This window comes from Molossus molossus, unplaced genomic scaffold (genome assembly GCF_014108415.1).
Source record: "Molossus molossus isolate mMolMol1 unplaced genomic scaffold, mMolMol1.p scaffold_m16_p_1, whole genome shotgun sequence".
In the NCBI taxonomy this organism is placed as follows: domain Eukaryota; kingdom Metazoa; phylum Chordata; class Mammalia; order Chiroptera; family Molossidae; genus Molossus; species Molossus molossus.
The window spans coordinates 83,801,435-83,820,911 of record NW_023425344.1 but is presented as its reverse complement, the minus strand read 5'-3'; the positions used below and the strand labels follow the sequence as shown (position 1 = coordinate 83,820,911).

At 36.9% G+C, this 19,477-nt stretch overlaps 1 protein-coding gene across 8 annotated transcripts in view; it reads left to right on the top strand.

Moving 5' to 3' along the window:
* The window catches only part of TBCK (TBC1 domain containing kinase), a 221,172-nt gene that overhangs the window by 92,082 nt on the left and 109,613 nt on the right, over positions 1 to 19,477 (top strand). For all 8 annotated transcript variants that reach the window (XM_036256074.1, XM_036256083.1, XM_036256032.1 and 5 more), the window contains one exon: positions 12,981 to 13,066. In XM_036256074.1, coding sequence (XP_036111967.1) covers positions 12,981 to 13,066 — 86 coding nt within the window. The remainder of the gene's footprint in view (positions 1 to 12,980; positions 13,067 to 19,477) is intronic.

The window sequence follows — 19,477 nt, the reverse complement described above, 5'->3', positions numbered from 1 at the left end:
AATGATTCAGTGTCTCTATCTTAATTTGTAATGTAAATTCTGTTGATTTATATTTGTATTTAGAAATGATTTGAAATAGATATGCCTAATATCCTGCATGTTCTTAGAATGTGGACTTGTATAAAATTGGAAATAATTTAAGAATTTTTTTTTAGAGAATATATGTTTTATAGGGAGAAAGTTGTTTTTTTCCTGGTAGGTTGATTTAGTAAAGCCATCCAACTTCCAGAGCCATGCAATGTAATCTTCTAAGAATCTATGATGTCCTATAGAAGTGTGTCTTGCGTCTTACTAATGGGGATGTGTTCCATACTCATTCAGTTAGGGATATGTTCCATACTTATTCAGTTACCTTATTATGCTTAACAGTGATGTTTAATGTAGAATCGGTGGTGTACTCTTTAAGATTCCAGTGATTCCTGTCTGAAAAAACTGCAATGAGGATCCCAGTTCTTGTAGACTTTTCCCAGCCAAGGACTAGATTAGGGACCCTGTGCTCAATTGGTAGCACCCACAAGCCTGGCAACTAGAGACTGTACCAACTTCCCCATAGGACCATGAATGAGGAAGCATGGGGGAGGGCCAGAAACCTAAGGTGCACTGGCCAAAGAAGAACTGAGGGTTCATGGCCTGGCCCAGTTCCTTCCTGCCCAAGGTAGCTTAGTTGATTAAAATTGGTCACCAGTGGGCTATAGCATGAAGTCTGCCCCTCAGCAACCTGTCTTCACATGCTACACTTTTATTGAATTCCCTGCCTCCTGCTTGTGCCATCCCAGAATACTCTTTTTTTTTATCTTTATTGTTGAATGTATTACAGATGTTCCTCATTTTTCCTCCTTTGACCGCCTCCTCCCCACTCCCACCCCCTCCTGCCTTTTCCCACACTGTTGTCTGTGTCCATTGGTTATGCATATAAGTTATTTGGTTTATTTCTTCCCACCTCCCAACCCCCTTCTCTTTGAGGTTTGTCAGTCTAGCAACCAATTTGTTCTTCTTAATCCCTTCACCTTTTTCATCCATTCCCCCAACCCTCCTCCCATCTGGCAACCAACAAAATGTTCTCTGTATCTATGAGAATGTTTCTGTTCTGCCTGTTTATTTTGTTTGTAGTTTCCATTGTCGATAGATATGTATTCATTGCCATTTTGTTTGTTCATATATTTTATCTTTTTCTTCAAAAAGACCCTTCAACATTTCATATAATAATGGTTTGGTGGTGATGAACTCCTTTAACTTTTTCTTGTCTGGGAAACTCTTTATATGGCCATCGATTCTAAATGCGTTGCAGGATAGAGTAATCTTGGGTTTAGGTTCTTGCTTTTAATCACTCTGAATATTTTTTGCCATTCCGTTCTGGCCTGCAAAGTTTCTTTTGAGAAATCAGCTGACAGCCTAATGGGAACTCCCTTGTGGGTAACTAACTGCTTTTCTCTTGCTGCTTTTAAGATTCTCTCTTCGTCTTGAATCTTTTGGCATTTTGATGATGATGTGTCTTGGTGTGGGCCTCTTGGGGTTCATCTTGTTTGGGATTGTCTGTGCTTCCTGGACGTGTATGTCTGTTTCCTTCACCAAGTTAAGGAAGTTTTCTGCCATTATTGTTTTAAATAGGTTTTCGATTTCTTGTTCTTTCTCTTCTCCTTCTTGCACCCCCAAGATGCGAATGTTGGCATGCATGAAGTTGTACCACAGGCTCCTTGCACTATCCTCTTTTTTTTTATTCTTTTTTCTTTTTGCTGTTCTGATTGGGTGTTTTTTGCTTCCTTATATTCCAAAACGATAGTTTGCTTCTTGGCTTTACCTACTCTTCCTGGCACTAGAACCCTGAGCAGGGTGCCTGGTGTGGGACGGGGACCCCTCAGTCCTCAGAGAGGACCTTCCCAGCCGAGGTATCCTCCTAATTTTTATCTGCCACATGTGGGTGTGGGACCAGCCCATCTGACTCCGCCCCTCCTACCAGTCTCGATGTGGCTGCTTCCTTAATTTCATAGTTGTAGGACTTCCATTCAACTTGATTTCAGGCGGTTTTGAATGATGGTTGTTCTGTAGTTTAGATGTAACTTTGATGTGGTTGAGGGAGGACGTGATACCACATTTACCTACGCCACTGTCTTGACCAGGGGTCTTAAGGCCCACTATTGTATGATATTAGATAGTTTGCAATAAATTATTTATGCCTGTAAAAAAATAAAATAAATGAGTGGATTTAAAACACCCTGGATGGTACCAGGAGGTTTCAGAGGCTATATGCAATATAAATAATCTGTCAAACAGTGACCAAAGACAAATTGAAAGCTTTAAAGGTAGAAAATAATTCCATTAGTAGTTGTGCAACACCAAAGGATTCCTTAATCCTCAAATATAATTCACCAATAGAAAGCTGTTATTTTTAAAGTTAACATGAACTTGGAATATTAACCGAATTTTCTTTTTCCAAATTTGTTCGATCCCTGTTAAAGCCTAATGCTAGCTAGATTTCTATACTTTGAGATGAACAGAACCTATATAATGAATTGGCTATAGTATGATGCCTAGGTGACCAGCTTTTAAAGGACCATATTAAATAGCTTGTAGTAGAATGATTTCTATTTTGATTCTGTATAGATACCTATTTTAAAATACAGACATGATTTACCTCTAAAACATTTTATTTTTCCAGTAATTGTTTCACATTGCAAATCAGTGTGTGTATTATCTATTGATAATTTTCAACATGAAAAAATATGAATTTTCACTACAGACTTTGTTATTACACTGTTAAAAGGCTTATTGTGCAAATAAACAAGACACGATTTTTGTTTAATATATGAAAATACAAGAAAAACCATAATGTGAACCATATGAATTTGGTGAGACTGGTAAGGAAGGCCAAAAAAGACTTTTTAGTTTGATTAATTAATAAATAATATATTTTAAACATTTAATATTATAATTAAAAGACCTCTCCAAAATGATTTGTTCTATTTTTCTAAGTATTAAAAATTTTATCAGTTATAACTTCTATAAATTTGTATTTAAAATATTGACATGGTAATAAATTTTGAAATTTTTGTTGTTGTTAATCCTCGCCCAAGGATATTTTCCATTGATTTTTTTTTTTTTTTTTTTTTTTTTGCCCCATATAGAGTGGGAGGGAGGGAGGGAGAGAGAGAGAAGCATCATTGTGAGAGAGACACATTGGTTAATTGTTTCCTGCATGACCCTGACTGGGGCCAGGGATCAAACCTGCAACCCAGGTACATGTCCTTGACTGGAAATCGAACCCATGACCCTTTGGTCCTCAGTTCAACACTCCAACCACTGAGCCAGTCCTGCCAGGGCTTGAAACTTTTTAAAGACACAGTAAATGTTTTTTAATATTATGAAAACTTTAGCATGTAAATTTTTTCAAGAAACAATAGACATGGTATGTTTTTTGTTTTTTTGTTTTTTGATATTTTTTAATTGATTTTTAGAGAGAGAGGAAGGGTGAGGGAGAGAGAGAGAAAAAAACAAAAACCATTGATGTGAGAGGGAAACATCGATTGGCTGAGTCCTGCATGTCTCCTACTGGGGATCAAGCATGCAGCCTAGGCATGTGCTCTGACTGGGAATCGAACCTGTGACATTCTGGTGCATGGGATGACACTCAACCAACTGAGCCATACTGACCAGAGCAAGACATGGTGTTTTAAATCATTTATTCGGTTTTTATATTGACTCTATATGTTATTGACTCTCTCTATATATATGTTATATAAGAAAAATAGCATAGTTTCAATTAATTTAGTGTTTCAATAAATAATTGCTCTGCACTAACTCTGTATTAGAAAACAGGAAGAAAGAGGAGAGGTTATTTTGATTTTTTTTTTTTTCTTTTACTGTTTTTGGTGGCAAAGGGAAGAATTGGCATGTCTGTAAAGGTTTCATAAAAGAAAGGATACTTATTGGTGAATCTGAAATTTGAGCAGGAATTTGGTGAAAAGGGGGAAAGCCATTCTTAAGAAAACAAGGAAGAGGATTGCAGTGAAAATGAGTTGATAAAATAGTCGGTAGTGAACTCTGGTGCCAAGAGCTGGAAAGAGAGTGATGGAGAGCCAGAGAAGGAGCTGACACAGTGCACTGATTAGTGTTACTAAAGTTTATAGAAGAACAGTGTTTTTTGTTTGTTTGTTTTTTCAAAATGTTTAGTTTAGGCTTGCAAATAGAAATATTTAGCTTTTATTTTATTGGTTTCCCTCTTTGTCCTTCCCCACCATTTTGTTTTATGGTGTTTTAAGGTTTAAACTTCAAATTAGCATCAATTTTGTTTAACATAAATATCACATACACACTTTTTCCCCACAAGTTTTGGAAAGTTCGAATGTCATATCAAACTGATCAACAGCTGATAGAATTTCATATTTATTTAGTCATTTATGTCTATAGAAATCAAAGGTTCTATATTCAATAGCAACTTTAAATTTTTTTATTTTAGTCTTTTAAAATATACAGGATTTACATATTCCTAGACTATAAAATGCTTTGCCCCTTTTTTTTTAAATCCTCACCCAAGGATATTTTTCCATTTATCTTCAGATAGAGTGGGAGGGAGACAGAGAGAGAGAAACACCAATGTGAGAGAAACACATCGATTGCCTCTCGCACAACCTCAACTAGGGCCAGTGATGGAACTGTAACCGAGGTATGTGCCCTTGACTGGAATCGAACCTGTGACTCTGGTTTGTGGGCCGACGCTCTAACTGCTAAGCCAAACCAACCAGGGCATGCTTTGCCTCTTTTAATGAAAGAAAAATGATCTATTTAGTCAAGATATCCTGGGTTTATTGTTGTTGTTTTAAACTATAGTACTATTTACTGATTATCTGCAGGCATTTTAAAGAAGATAATACATTTAATTACTTCTGGCCTAAATTATATTTATCATTTTTAGCACTATCAAATTTTACCCTGCAGTGTTGCTGTTGAGTTGATAAAGTACCAATACACAAGTACTTTAAAAATTAATGTACTAATTTAACAACTCAGAGTTTTAGCCTCTAGATTATCTAAAATTACTAAAATTATTCTAAAATTCAAATCCTTAGAATACCAGTTAGATTTAAAAGATGGAGGGATTTGAAAGGGGTATATTGAATACAATTTCAGAGATATTGGAAAATAGACTCATAACTTGCCAGACAAACATACGTTATGCTATTGAAGAAAGAAAAGGCAGCTTTAGGCAAATTAAGAAAGAGACAGCCAGTTAGCTATTAATCATGGGAACAAATCCTTTGTGGAAAATCCAATCATACTTGTATGTCATTTTGCACTTAAGAAAGGAGCGACCCAGAAAACTGACCTATAAAACTTTTACTCTGTTCTTTGAAGTCATTTTACTGTTCTTTGTTCCCCAAAACAATCATTGGAATTTTGGCACAACATTAAACATATTCTTGTACTGTTTATAAAATCAAGGCATATTCACATTTGGACCATTGTAAGATGTGGTGGCCATAAGTCAAAAAGGGAAAGATGGAGGGAGATACCATATAAACCTGGGAAAGAAAATTTCCCAAATTTTTGTTTCCCCGCATATCTTTTTTAATCATTTGAGGGCAAAAGCAGTATCCTCTTCATTGTGATACTCCATTTAATGTAGTGTCACCTATAGCTAGGATGACTATAAAACTAAACTGATATTATTGAGAGTTAATGAGTCTGAGTCTGCAGGTGGCAATTGAGACTCTCCCGGGTAAACTAGGATGTGTGGTCATATTACACATGAACATTTAGTAAATTTTTGAGGGAAAGGAAGGAAGAAGGACAGACATCAAAGTCTAAAGTCCAGTTTCAAATGTGAATATAATGTAAAACTTATTTTTCATCAAACAATAACGGGAAAATAGGCAACTTTAGCATAAAGGTTATGTATTTGGAAAAGCAGTGCATTATATAGTTACAGTTTAATGCATATCTTTGTCATGAATGATTTAATGATAGGATATTGGGAAATAGTAGGGAATACATTGTGTGTACAGCCTTGACATTTTCAAGAATGTCTTTTATCATGTGACTATCTTACCCCCCTTTTGGAGTAAGCCATTTTTCTGAATAGCCATACTATAAATGATTCTAAAGTCTGTTGTGAGCAATCAAAATTTATAAATTATGTCTACCTATAATTTATATTTACTTATATTAAATAATATATGGTATATAAAATATATAAGATAAATGCATATATCTATTTATTTGTGTATATTATTTATAACACAAATATGTTATAACACATTCATCAATGTTTGGCAGGACATAGGGAAAATATTTTCATGATAAATTAGGTTTCTTCATTAGATCCTTAATTAGCCACATAATCCCACATAATTATCTTTTATCAGGCTCAAATAAGAATGATATTTAATAAACAAGAATAGTTGTGGAATATTACCTGAGCCATGCTTTTCTGGTTTAAAATCAAGCATGCTTTTTAAAAGGATAACTATATGGCTTCATCAGTATGCAGTTGAGTTCTTATGCTTGTTGATGTTATATACCTATGGTTTTTGGATAAATTAGGACTATAAATATACCATCGCTAATTGGAAGGAGAAAAAAATAGTTAACAAAAAGTTAAATCCCAAGGTTTCCTGGGACCTTGGGCTTTCTCCTGGGTCTTTAATCTGTAACTCTTGAACCCAATGTAATTGTACTTATTTTTTTCTTCTTAAGGGAAAAGATGAGACAGTGGGTATATAAAAAGGATTTTGTTGCAGTAGAATAAACATCAAATCATGAAAAAGTATTAATCAAAAGTATTAATCCATTGTGTATTTAGCACCCAGGGGTAAAATTTCACCTTAGATATGGAATTTAGCTTTATTGTGGTGTTGAATACAGTACCTTCTCATCTTTTCTCTTTGGCCTTGGTGCTTCTCTTTGCAAAATATGTGACATTGCTTATAGGTAAATAATGATAGAATAATTGTGGTTATTAGAAACAAGTTTTGATCGCAGAAAATAGGGGAAGGCTCCTTGTACTAACAGATTGTCAAAAATAATGTACTATTTATTGAAACATTAAAAGTAAAGAACTTGAAAAACTAAAAAAAATAGTAGACATTATATTTGGAAGTTATTTTCACCAAATAATGCTTGGAAAAACAGATCTATAACTTTATTGAAAGAAGGAGTTGAAGTTATAAATAAACTTTCATTGGGTTATGGTCATTTTTGAAATGTTTTAATTTTGTTATTTTAATATTTTAAAAAATGATTACTTGCCCTTGAGTAGATTGTTACAAGTATATTGTTTAGATTAGTACATAATGAGTAAATTGGTGATAATAGTAAAATGTTGAAAAATGGAAAAAATTAGAAAATATTTCTTATATTGCACCTGAACCCTATGAATTAGTATAGGATTAGAATCAACATTTAATTCCTGGAATATTAAAGTAGGAAGATGGCAGTGTAGGTAAACGCAGTATCGCGTCCTCCCACAACCACATCAAAATTACAATAAAACTACAACAGAACCATCATTCAGAACCACCTGAAATCAAGCTGAATGGAAATCCTACAACTAGGAAATTAAAGAAGCCACCGTATGGATACTGGTAGGAGGGGCGGAGGCGCAGACTGGCTGGTCCCACACCCACGTGTGTCAGATAAAAATCAGGAGGGTCACTTCAGCTGGGAAGGCCCTCCCTGAGGAGTGAAGGGTCCCCATTCCACACCAGGTGCCCAGCTCAGGGTCCCAGTGCCAGGAAAAAAAGTCCCTGTAACTTTGGGCTGTAAAACCAGCGGGAACTGAGGCAGAGAGAGGCTGCAGCTGCAGAAGCCCCAGCAGTATCTCTTAAATGCCCCAAGCACAGACTTACTCAGACCCGCTCCCTCTGAGCTCTGAAGGGAGGCAGCTTGAGGGGCACCAGAGAACAGGGAAGAACTGAACTGTTTGGCCTCGAGATGAGGGCTGGAGGGGCAGCTTTCTCCTGGACAGATGTGCTGGTAGATAGAGGCCTTTGTTCCTTTGGTGAGCCCTTCCTCCACAGGGCAGGCAGACAGCTGCCATATCTGGGACTCCAGCAACCTGGCTCACTCTGTTGGCCCCACCCTGGTGATTCCTTAAGGCCTGCCCCACCCAACTTTCGGGCCTACCCAAGCTGTTTCCAAAGGCTTTACCATAGGATTGGCCTGTCTTGGATCCTGCTTCAGAGTTTCCTAAAATCTCTCAAACAAACAGCATCTGGTACCTGAGCCCACCAGTGCACCTGGCACCATCAGGCCAGTGGACACCCTATGTCAACACAGACCAGTACACAGTAGTGGAGCTGTCAAGGTGCTGGTTGCAGAAACCTCAAACTGCCAGGAGCCCAGCACCATCCCCGGCAGCAGCAGCCCCATCAGAGTCGAGATATATCCCCAGCAACAGAGGCTGGGGAGCAGACATCCATCCCCAGGCAACAGAAGCACAGACAAGCAGCAGAGAACTATCCCCCCCCCCCCCCAAATAAAACTACAGCATAGGCTGAGCAGGAGGTGAGCCCCTCTGGGCAGCAGCACTCCCCAGCCACTAGTGAAGGGACAGGGGGCTCCATAGGGCCTTGTGTGACCCAGCGGCCCACAAGAGCGGTGCGGAGCCGTGCGGAGCTGAGGCTCGAGAGGGGACAGTCTCAGCAAGCCCCATACCTCTCTTTAAGTGGCCCCAGGCCTGGCACTAGAAGCAGCCAGCCTTGGTTCACAACTTGGCTTTTCCTGGACACCTCCAAGCCCAGCACAAGCAGCAGCCATCTGCAGTTCACTTTGTAGCTTATGTCAGGTGGCCCTGGATAGAGCACAGGCAGTGGCTGACCTTGTCCCAGAGCCAGCACACCTGGTGGACAGCTTCAGACCACATCGAACCACCACCACCCAACCACCTCCACTCCACAAGTGACACCCTCAATGAGTAAACTGAGTGGGCACCATAACCCTTCTGAAGTAAGTCTTGCTCTGTGTGGTGGGCCCCTACATAGCTGATCCTCTAAGGTAGTGGATAGTGGGTACAACCAGTTCTTGCAGTTGCTCAGCCTGAGCAAACCCCTCCCATTGATGTGCCAACAGCAATCAAGACTTAATTACAAGAGAAAGGTGTACAGTCCACACTAGGGGTGCACCACGAGGGTCCAGCTGGGGTGTTCAGGGAGACTGTGCCACTGGATCCTACAGGACACCTATAACAGTAGGCCACCCTACGAAGCCTAGGAGGCATAGCAACTCTGCCTAATACATAAAAACAATCACAGGGAAGCAGCCAAAATAAGGATACAAAGAAACATGTCCCAAATGAAAGAAAAGAACAAAACTCCAAGAAAAGAACTAAACAAAATGGAGATAAGCACTCTAACAGATGCAGAGTTCCGAACACAGGTTATAAGGTTGTCCAGGGAACTTGGTGAGACATCCAAGGGACTTAGTGAGACTTTCAAGGAACTAAGGAGACCTCTCAGGAACCTAGTGAGAACATCAACAACATAAAAAGGGCCAGTCAGAAATTAAGGATGCACTAACTGAAATAAAGAATAATTTACAGGGAATCAACAGTAGAGTAGGTAAAGCCAACAAGCAAACCATCGATTTGGAATATAAGGAAACAGAAAACACCCAACCAGAACAGCAAAAAGAAAAAAGAATCCAAAAAAATGAGGATAGTGTAAGGAGCCTCTGGGACTTCAAGCGTGCCAACATTCACATCATAGGGGTGCCTGAAGGAGAAGAGAGAAAGCAAGAAATTGAAAAATTATTTGAAACAATAATGACAGAAAATTTCCCTAACTTGGTGAAGGAAACAGACATACAAGTCTAGGAAGCACAGAGGGTCCCAAACAAGTTGAACCCAAAGAGGTCCACACCAAGACACATCATCATCAAAATGCCAAAGATTAAATACAAAGAGAGAATCTTAAAAGCAGCCAGAGAAAAGCAGTTTGTTACCTACAAAGGAGAGACTGTCAGCTGATTTCTCAAAAGAAACTTTGCAGGCCAGAAAGGAGTGGCAAGAGATATTCAAGGTGATGAAAAGCAATGACCTATAACCAGGATTACTCTATCCTGCAAAGCTATCATTTAGAATCGATGGCCATATCAAGAGTTTCTCAGACAAGAAAAAGCTAAAGGAATTCATCACCACCAAATCATTATTATATGAAATGTTGAAGGGTCTTCTTGAAGGCTAAGAAGAACAAAAACATGAACAATAAAATATCAATTAATACATATCTATTAAAAACTGAATCCACAAAGCACATACCCTGTTCATGGATTGGGAGAATTAACATCATTAAAATGTCCATATTACCCAAAGCAATCTATAGATTCAACGCAATCCCCATCAAAATACCAATGGCATACTTCACAGAATTAGAACAATTACTTCAGAAGTTCATATGGAACCAAAAAAGGCCTCGAATAGCCACAGCAATCTTGAAAAGGAAGAACAAAGTTGGAGGGATCACAATATCAGATTTCAGGTTATACTACAAAGCCACTGTAATCAAAACAGCCTGGTACTGGCACAAGAACAGGTATATAGACCAGTGGAACAGAACAGAGAACCCAGAAATGGACCCAAAGCAATATGCTCAATTAATATTTGACAAAGGTGGCAAGAGCATACAGTGGAGAAGGACAGCCTCTTTAATAAATGGTGCTGGGAAAATTGGACAGCTACTTGCAGAAAAATGAAACTAGACCATCAACTTACACCCTACACTAAAATAAACTCAAAAAGGATAAAAGACTTAAATGTAACTCATGAATCCATAAAAATCCTAGAAGAGACTGTAGGCAACAAAATTTCAGGCATCATACGCAGCAGAATTTTTCCTGACACATCACCTAAGGCAATAGAAACAAAGGAGAAAATGAACACATGGGACTACATCAAACTCAAAAGCTTCTGCACAGCGAAAGATACAATCATCAAAACGGAAAGGGAACCCACTGTATGGGAGAGCATAATTGCCAATGATATATCAGATAAGGGGTTAATTTCCAATACATATAGAGTGCTCATACAACTCCACAAAAGGAAGACAAAGAATCCAATTAAAAAATGGGCAGAGGAACTAAATAGACACCTCTCCAAACAGGACATACAAATGGCTAAGAAACATATGAAGAAATGCTCATCATCACTAATCACCAGAGAGATGCAAAATAAAACCACAATGATGTATCACCTCACACCTGTCAGAATGGCCGCCATCAACAAATCATCAAACAACAAGTGTTGGCGAGGGTGTGGAGAAAAGGGGACTCTAGTACACTGCTGGTGGGAATGCAGACTGGTTGCAGCCACTATGGAAAACAATATGGTGTTACCTCAAAAAATTAAAAATTGAACTGCCATTTGACCCAGTGATCCCACTTCTAGGAATATACCCTAAGAAGCCTAAAACAACAATCAGAAAGAATATATGTACCCCCATGTTTGTAGCAGCACTATTTACAATAGCTAAGATCTGGAAACAGCCCAAATGTCCATCAGTAGACAAATGGATAAAAAAGCTGTGCTACATATACACAATGGAGTACTACACAGCTGTAAGAAAGAAAGATCTCTTATCCTTTGAGACTACATGGAGGGACCTTGAAAGTATCATCCTAAGTGAAGCAAGCCAAACAGAGAAAGACAAGTTTCATATGAGATCACTTATTTGTGGAATATAATGAACATAACAGTCTGAGGAATGGGGTAGTCCCAGAGACGCGGAAGTGGGGTACAGACTAACAATCCCCTAAAGAGGGGGGTGGTGGGGGAGAGATAAACCACAGAACTTATATGCATGTATGCATGAACAGTGGACATGGACAACAAACTGGGGAAAGGGCAGGGAGGGAGGGGGAGGGGGGGAATCAGTGGGGGGAAAAGGAGAAACATCTGTAACAAAAATTAATTAAAAAAAAACAAAAAACAATTGAATCCACAAACAAAATGAACAATCAGAGCAGAAACAAACTCCTAGATACAGAGAATTTTTTGTTGCTTGCCAGATGGGTGGGGTCTGGAGGGATGAGTGAAAAAGATGAAGGAATTAAGAAGTACAAATTGGTTGTTAGACTGATGAACATCAAAGGGAAACGGGGAGGGAGGGTGGGATGAGATTAACCAAAGAACTTCTATGCATATATGCACAACCAATGGACACCGACAATAGTGTGGGGAAGGCAGGAGGGGGCGGGAATGAAGATGAGTTTTTAAAAAATTTTTAAAAAAACATTTAATTGCCTACTGTATTCCTATTTTCTGATTAAAATGATGTTAATTCTTATTTCTAAGTATGCCAAATGCAGAGTCTCAGATGGAAATAAATTAGAACTGGAACAGATGCCTATATCTGTATATATAAACAAATTTGATTCATAATTGTCCTATTTGTGACTGCTTATTTATCTGTTACACTTTCTGAACACAAAATAAATGTGATTTAATATTACTAAATAAAATGTATTTGTAGAACTTAATAGGAAAACATCATTCATCATGTATATAATTTGTGATTCAAGAAATGAACTGAGTCCGGCCAGTGTTGCTCAGGGGTTGAGCGTTGACCCATGCACCAAGACGTCGCTGGGTTCGATTCTCAGTCAGGACACATGCCCAGGCTGTGGGCCTGATAGCCAGTGAGGGGCATGCAGGAGGCGGCCAGTCAATGTTCTCTCTCATCAATGTTTCTATCTTTCCCTCTCCCTTCCTCTCTCATTAAAATCAATAAAGGGGGAAAAAAGAAAAAGAAATGTATTAGTAACTCTGAAAGTGGAAAACAAGTTGTATTATAGTTTGTTGGTATATTTGTTTGGTGATTAGCAGTCAGTGATTAAAGTGGTGACAAAAAAATTATCAAAGCATGTTTTATTCATGGAGAAGTTAAATTGTATTCAAAATATAAATAAAACTGTAATTTATGTGAATTTAATGTATTAATATTTGAGGTACTGGGTGAAAATGATGATTGTCTTAAACTTTATTGTCATTTCAGAGTATTTAACTGTGTTCTCTCAGATGATTGCATTCCATGATCCAGAGCTGAGTAATCATCTCAATGAGATTGGATTTATTCCAGATGTAAGTGCATTAATTAACATTGCTTAAAAAATAAAGCAGAAATTGGCAGATGAAAGAATGCTGTTTTTAAAGATTTGCTGTCATAAGGAGTTCAATCTGAACAAGTTCCTGCTCCTAATTGTAAAGTCTGTGTGGTTACACTCCATACTCTCCCCTTAAGTGAGGGAAAGTATTTTTATTTTTCTTATACGTGGTACTATCATGTTGTTTGAAAAGCAATGTTAGTGCTATGTTAACCTTTGCTGTGAAGAATTTTCACTTGGATGTTGTGATACTTGGGCCTATTTTTGTAGAAGTAGGAAATTTGAACTTAGTGTATTCTTAAGTAGCTTCTGTGTTTTGCTTGATATGTTACTTCGGGAGCTTTGCCTGATTTTGGCATACTTCATTAGCTTCTCGGTAGTCCATATTAAGCTTAAATTCAGAGTTGACTTGTAAAGGGTAGCAAGGGTGGGGCTTAGCCTGCTATTCATCTGCAATATGTGACACGGAGTTGAGCCTTGTTTAAGTGGAAGTTAGAATACAATATCATAGGTTTTTGTAATCCTCAAAAATTCCTTTTGAGATAGAGATCTCATTATTCCCTCTTAACCTTCTTTGTTTCCTCATTATGCCTTTTCTCTTAAGGCTTATATCCAGAGACCTGTTTATCAATGGTCAAGATTAGGGGTAAAAAATGTTTATATTAATATTCCATTAATACATTAAAGTGTTAACAATAACACTCATAAATATTTGCAGAGTGCTTTGAAGTTAAACATGCTTTCATAATGTATTTTATTTGATTCTGAAAACCAATCTATAAAAAGCATATGAGCCTTGGCCAGTTTTGCTCAGTGGATAGAACGTTGGCCCGAAGACCAATGGGTCATGGGTTCAATTCCGGTCAAGGGCACGTACCTCGGTTGCGGTTCATCCCCAACACTGGTTGGGGTCTTGCGGGAGGCAGCCAATTGATGTGTCTCTCTCACGTTGATGTTTCTCTCTTTCTCCCCCTCACTCTCTCCTTCCCACCACTCTGTCTGAACAAAAATGGAAAAATGTCCTCGTGTGAGGATTTAAAAAAAAAAAACTGTATGAAGTAGATAATTTCAGTGTTCAAAAAGATAAGAATTTAGTGTTTAGGAAGGTAACAAAACTAATTAGTCACAGAATTTAAAGTTTAATTTACATTATTTGATGACCCTCTGCCCCCAATCTGGTTCACCTTTCATTGGGAGAATGGAGACTACAAACAGAGGTGTACTTACTCCTACTTCATTACTCAGTGCTATCACTGGGGTGTGAGCATCAGGCCTACAGTAACCATCCTTAACATATACAGTGTCATTTGCTTCTAGGCTTATGGAGAAACATTTTTATTGGAATACATGGTTTATTCATTGAAGGCTTCAAAAGAACATACACAGATTACAAAACAAACAAATATAAAATAAGGTCAAGCCCTATTATAATTATGGATACAGATGAAAAACCTTGTAAAAAAAAATTAACCAGTATACAAATTTTTATGTTAAATATTCATTTTTATATAGCCCCAGCTTTCTCGTTTTACATGATAATGTGAGGAATGATGCAAGGCAATATTATATTAAATCTTATGGCTAGAGTTGAAGAAATTATGGAGGTACTGACTGCCAAGTTGGTAATGGTCTTAGATTTTGAGAGGAAAACTTTAACTAGAATACAGACTAAAAAGGGATAATAACTTCCAAAAACCTTCTTGAAAGCACCTAATTGTGCTCAGTGCTGAACAGAAAAGTACATTGGTTCAGTTAATATTATAGATTGACAGAAAACATTTATGTATAGAAATATGTATAGAATTATAAAGATAGTGTGATAAATCCTTAGACGACATATTCATGATATAGATGGTATTGAGAAAGGAATCACAAAAGGAAAATAATTTATCATTGCTTTAGTTATTCAGAAAAACTGAATTTCAAATAGTGTAAGAATTATAGGTGAGTGAAAAACACTATTAAAACACAATGTGAACACATTAAGTGTTCACTCTGTGCTAACACTGTTCCACTCACTTTACATAAACCATTCATCCAATCTTTACAAGTTTATAAATCTAATTAAACAATGACTATTAAATATTTATATGTAAAATTAATTTTAGAAAGGCTAATAGCAAGATGCAAGTGATATTCTAGATAACAATGACGTGAATGGTGAAAAGTCAGTTTGACCTCAGTATAAAAGTATTCTAATGTGTTTTCACTGTTTGAGGGTAAAATAAATATGCTCATTATAATTAGACATCAAGTCAGGGATCCATTCAGATTTGGGACTAGATTTTCCTACTTAAAAGCTAATAAATAAACCTGTTACTGTTTCATGGATATTGGCAGAAAATACAACACTCCTCAGAGACAAAGGAGTTAAAAAAGAAGTGGTACATTTACACAATGGAATACTATGCAGCTGCTGAAAAGAAGGCTCTCTTACCCTTTGAGACAACATGGATGGACCTAGAGATTATTGTGATAAGTGAAATAAGCCAATCAGAGAACGACAAATATCACATGATCTAACTTATTTGTGGAATCTAAAGAACAAAATAAATTGACCAACAAAGTAAGTCCCAAGGCAGGGAGGCATGAACAGACAGACATATCTCAGGGGAGAAGGGGTGAGAAGAGATAAATCAAAGAACTTATACACTTATGTGCATAGCCCATGGACACAGACAATAGTGTGGTGAAGACCTTGGGGGGGTACAGGCTGGGTGGAGGGGGACAAAGGTGGGAAATGGGTGACATCTGCTGTACTGTCAAAAATAAAAAAATATTTAAATAATAATAATTTTGATATACTATGTTTATTCTATTTATGCTTCTCTCTCTGCTGTGAACCCCTCCAGGAATTACTGGAGCATTTTTGTGTAACTTCTTATAAAAATGTTTTAATACCAATATTATTATGAAAGCAATATTGACTTTTACTGTAGTGTGATTAGTCTTCTGAGACACTGATAAGTCCTGTGGGGTGGGAGAATGTCCAGTACATGGCAAACGCTGTGCAGCCTGGGCTCACAGCCAGTCTGTCTGTAGCAATCTCCTCATCATTGTGACATCGCAATGCTTACACATGTGTCTGAAAAATAACTTTACATCTATTTCCAAACACCCTATAGGGAATGGTTCTGTCACTGTTGAGAATTCTAGAATAAACTAAGAGAAATGAAGGGACAGAAAGTATATCTTAAGTTGGAGAAAATTCCTTTTTCTGCAACTATTCTCTCTTATCAGAGAGAATGGGCAAATGAGAGGTATTTAACAAAGAAAGTTAAATTGATAGTAGGAAGATTGTTTTTTAAATCTTTTATCGTCTTTTTTGTTTGTTTTATTGTTTAGTTGGCCAGTTTCTCATGTGTAGATAACATTAAAATTTTGAAACTATTTTTAAATTTAAGTTTGAAAACAGAGCGGATATTGGGTTTTTTGTTATTTTTTGGGTTTGGTATTTTAGAAATTGTTGACAATAGTGGTATGAGGGGTGTGATTAAATGGTGAATTTCTCTAACATTTTCCTTACTTTGTAATCACTTATTTTTGGTTGTATTTTATTAGTTTATATGTGCAGTGTTTCTTTCCCCTTAAAGTATTATCTTCATTGTTTTACGTTTAAAATAATTAACTGTACCCCTAACAGTATAAATGATGATCATCAAGGGGAAGGGTAATAAGATCTCAAACTGAGTTTCTTGCTGGATAACTAATACTCTCAAAGTAGTCTTCATTATTGAAATGCAGGCTCCCAGTGCAGGAAAGGTTATGATTTCTGGCTTCTTTCCATTTTACAGGGTTCTGAATGCTGAGCACTGCTGCAGCTTGAATAGTTAGGGATATTGTGCACTGATGCGATGCTTACATTATATATGTCACAGTAGTTGTGTGATTTACATATAAATAGGGTGAGTAATCTATATTTGACAAAATTGAGGCCAGGGTGATTTTTATCATTTTTGTCTTGGTGTATGTTTCTGCCTCTGAAAATATACCAGGCCTTTGGGATGAGAACAGAAAAGTACACTTCTTCATTTTTAAAGAAACCGTTTTTCCTGAAATGCCATGAATAGCATTAAACTTGTAAATTTTGAAAAGTTGTCAGGTGGCCCTTGAGAGAAATGATAAGGGCTGTATCTCAGTGCTCTGTGTGCTTTTTGAACCTATTGTCACTACTAAAGATAAAACATACAAATTCAGTGATAAGCAACTAAGCTGGCAAAATCATTTTCATTAAACTGCAGTCTTAATGATATCTATACTCCTACTAACTTTCTCCTTCCTTAAAAGCTGACCACTTTCATTTTCAAAATTATATTTAGCTGAGTTTGTGCTAACAGAGAATGTGAAAGGATTATTCAGAAATGCTTATGTATTTTGTGTTTTGTTATTCATTTGTTCATTCATTCCTGGCCTTCTTGTTATTATTACATAAAGAAATGTTACATTTTAGATTACTGACAATGAGCTTTTTAGATTTTATCTGATTTGTGGTTACAGGATACATTAGGAAAATGCACCTTATTTAGAATCTTTCATAGCAAGAGTCCCCACTAATCTGTGCTACTTCATCTGAAGAATGCTAGGATGTGTCCCTTTGCCTGGCTGCTGCTTGGGTGTCCCTGATGTTAGTCCTAACCCCATTCTACTGACCTGGATTCTTTAAGCCCCTTGAATAAGTATGACTTGCTGAGCTCTCTTTCTTACAATAGAGCTTAACTGCCTTTCAGAAAGGACCCATATCTTAGAAACCAAACGCCTCTTAATTCCATAGGGATGATTAGGTATTATATTGGTACCTTCTTTGTAAGAACACATACATACAGCAAGTTTCCTGATTTAGTAAATCCTTATTTCAGTCACTTCCCCTCACTCTGTTTCTTATCTAAGGTATCATTATGTTGGTTGAGAGACAAATGAAAGAAAGTGTAACATTATGCAGTGGTTCTCAGGACTCCTTTCCATTTAAAAATGATCAAGGATCCCTGAGAATTTTTGTTTGTGTGGGTTTATATCTATTAATATTCACATTTTAAAAGATTTATATATTGATTTATTTTCAAATGACAATAACAAAACCATTGCAAGTTAACCAAACTAATGTTTTTCTGAAAAATAACTATTTTCCAAAACAAAAAATGAAAAACTGATACTGTTTTATTTATTTACTTTTTTGCCATCTCTACTTAATAGAAGAGAGCTGGGTTATCTTATCTGCTTCTGAAGTCAATCTTTTATGATGTTACATTGTTTTGGTGAAGTGTTTGAAGAAAATCTGGCCTTCCACAGAAATGTAGTCATTTAGGGCTTTTTTAGACAGTGGTAGTTTCTTAAAGCTTATTTGCAATGTACAATGTAAAGTCATATCGATGAGATTTTCATACTCTTACGTTCAAATCCATCAGTCTGTCTTGAACTTTGAATGACTCTATTACCCATGCTTTTATAATGTCATGCATTGGTCATTTGGAAAATATTGGTTCACTGAATTTTATGTATATTTTCAACTATGACACATATATATAATATTTAAAAAATCACATTCATTAAATCACCACTTATCTCATTTAAAAAGTCATTAAGTTTGGGGAAGTTGCTAAGCTCAGAGTGGCAGATACAAGTTTTCTGAAGTTTCAATCTTCATCTGACAGCTAGAAATTTTTCTTGAAGTGGCAGGCTCACTTCATTCTTCTTCTTTTTTTTTAGACATGTCTGCCAAATATCCAAGTCTGAAAAAAATCATTGTTTGTGCGTCATTGTTTCAAGTAAAAAAAATGTTATTTCTTGAAAAAAGCACCTACTACCGACTCATAGCTCAAACGATTGTCCAAGTGCTTTTCTCAAGACAACAGTTGTGCCTCAGTCCACAGCACAGGCGCTTTATGAACGCTTCCCACTTTGCCTCATGAAACACCCAAAAGATATTAATTGAAGTAATTTTTACTTCTTCACCAGGATAAGACTGTTATACTTTAATGCTACTACCTCGATTTGTGATAGGGTGCCAACAGTTTTATCCACTAGTGATTTTGCGCTATTAGCACAAATGTTAATATAGTTAAAAAGAGCAAAAATTCTCAGTATTTTTATGGAAATAGCTCTGAATTCATGGATTCCTGAAGGGTCTTGAGGCTCTCCAGGGATCAGTGACCATGATTTGAGAAAACAAGTATAGAGAGTAAGTACTCAGGTGCTGATGTCAGTGGGCTAGGGCTCCAGTCATGACTCTTCAACTTAGTAGCCAAATACTTAAGTTAGTTTCTCCTTTGCACAGTCCTCTTATTGTTAATATTGATTATAATAAATCTTACCTCAGAGGATTATTGTGATGATTAAATGAGATAATACATATAAACTATTCAACACAGTTCCAAGTACACAGAGAGTATTA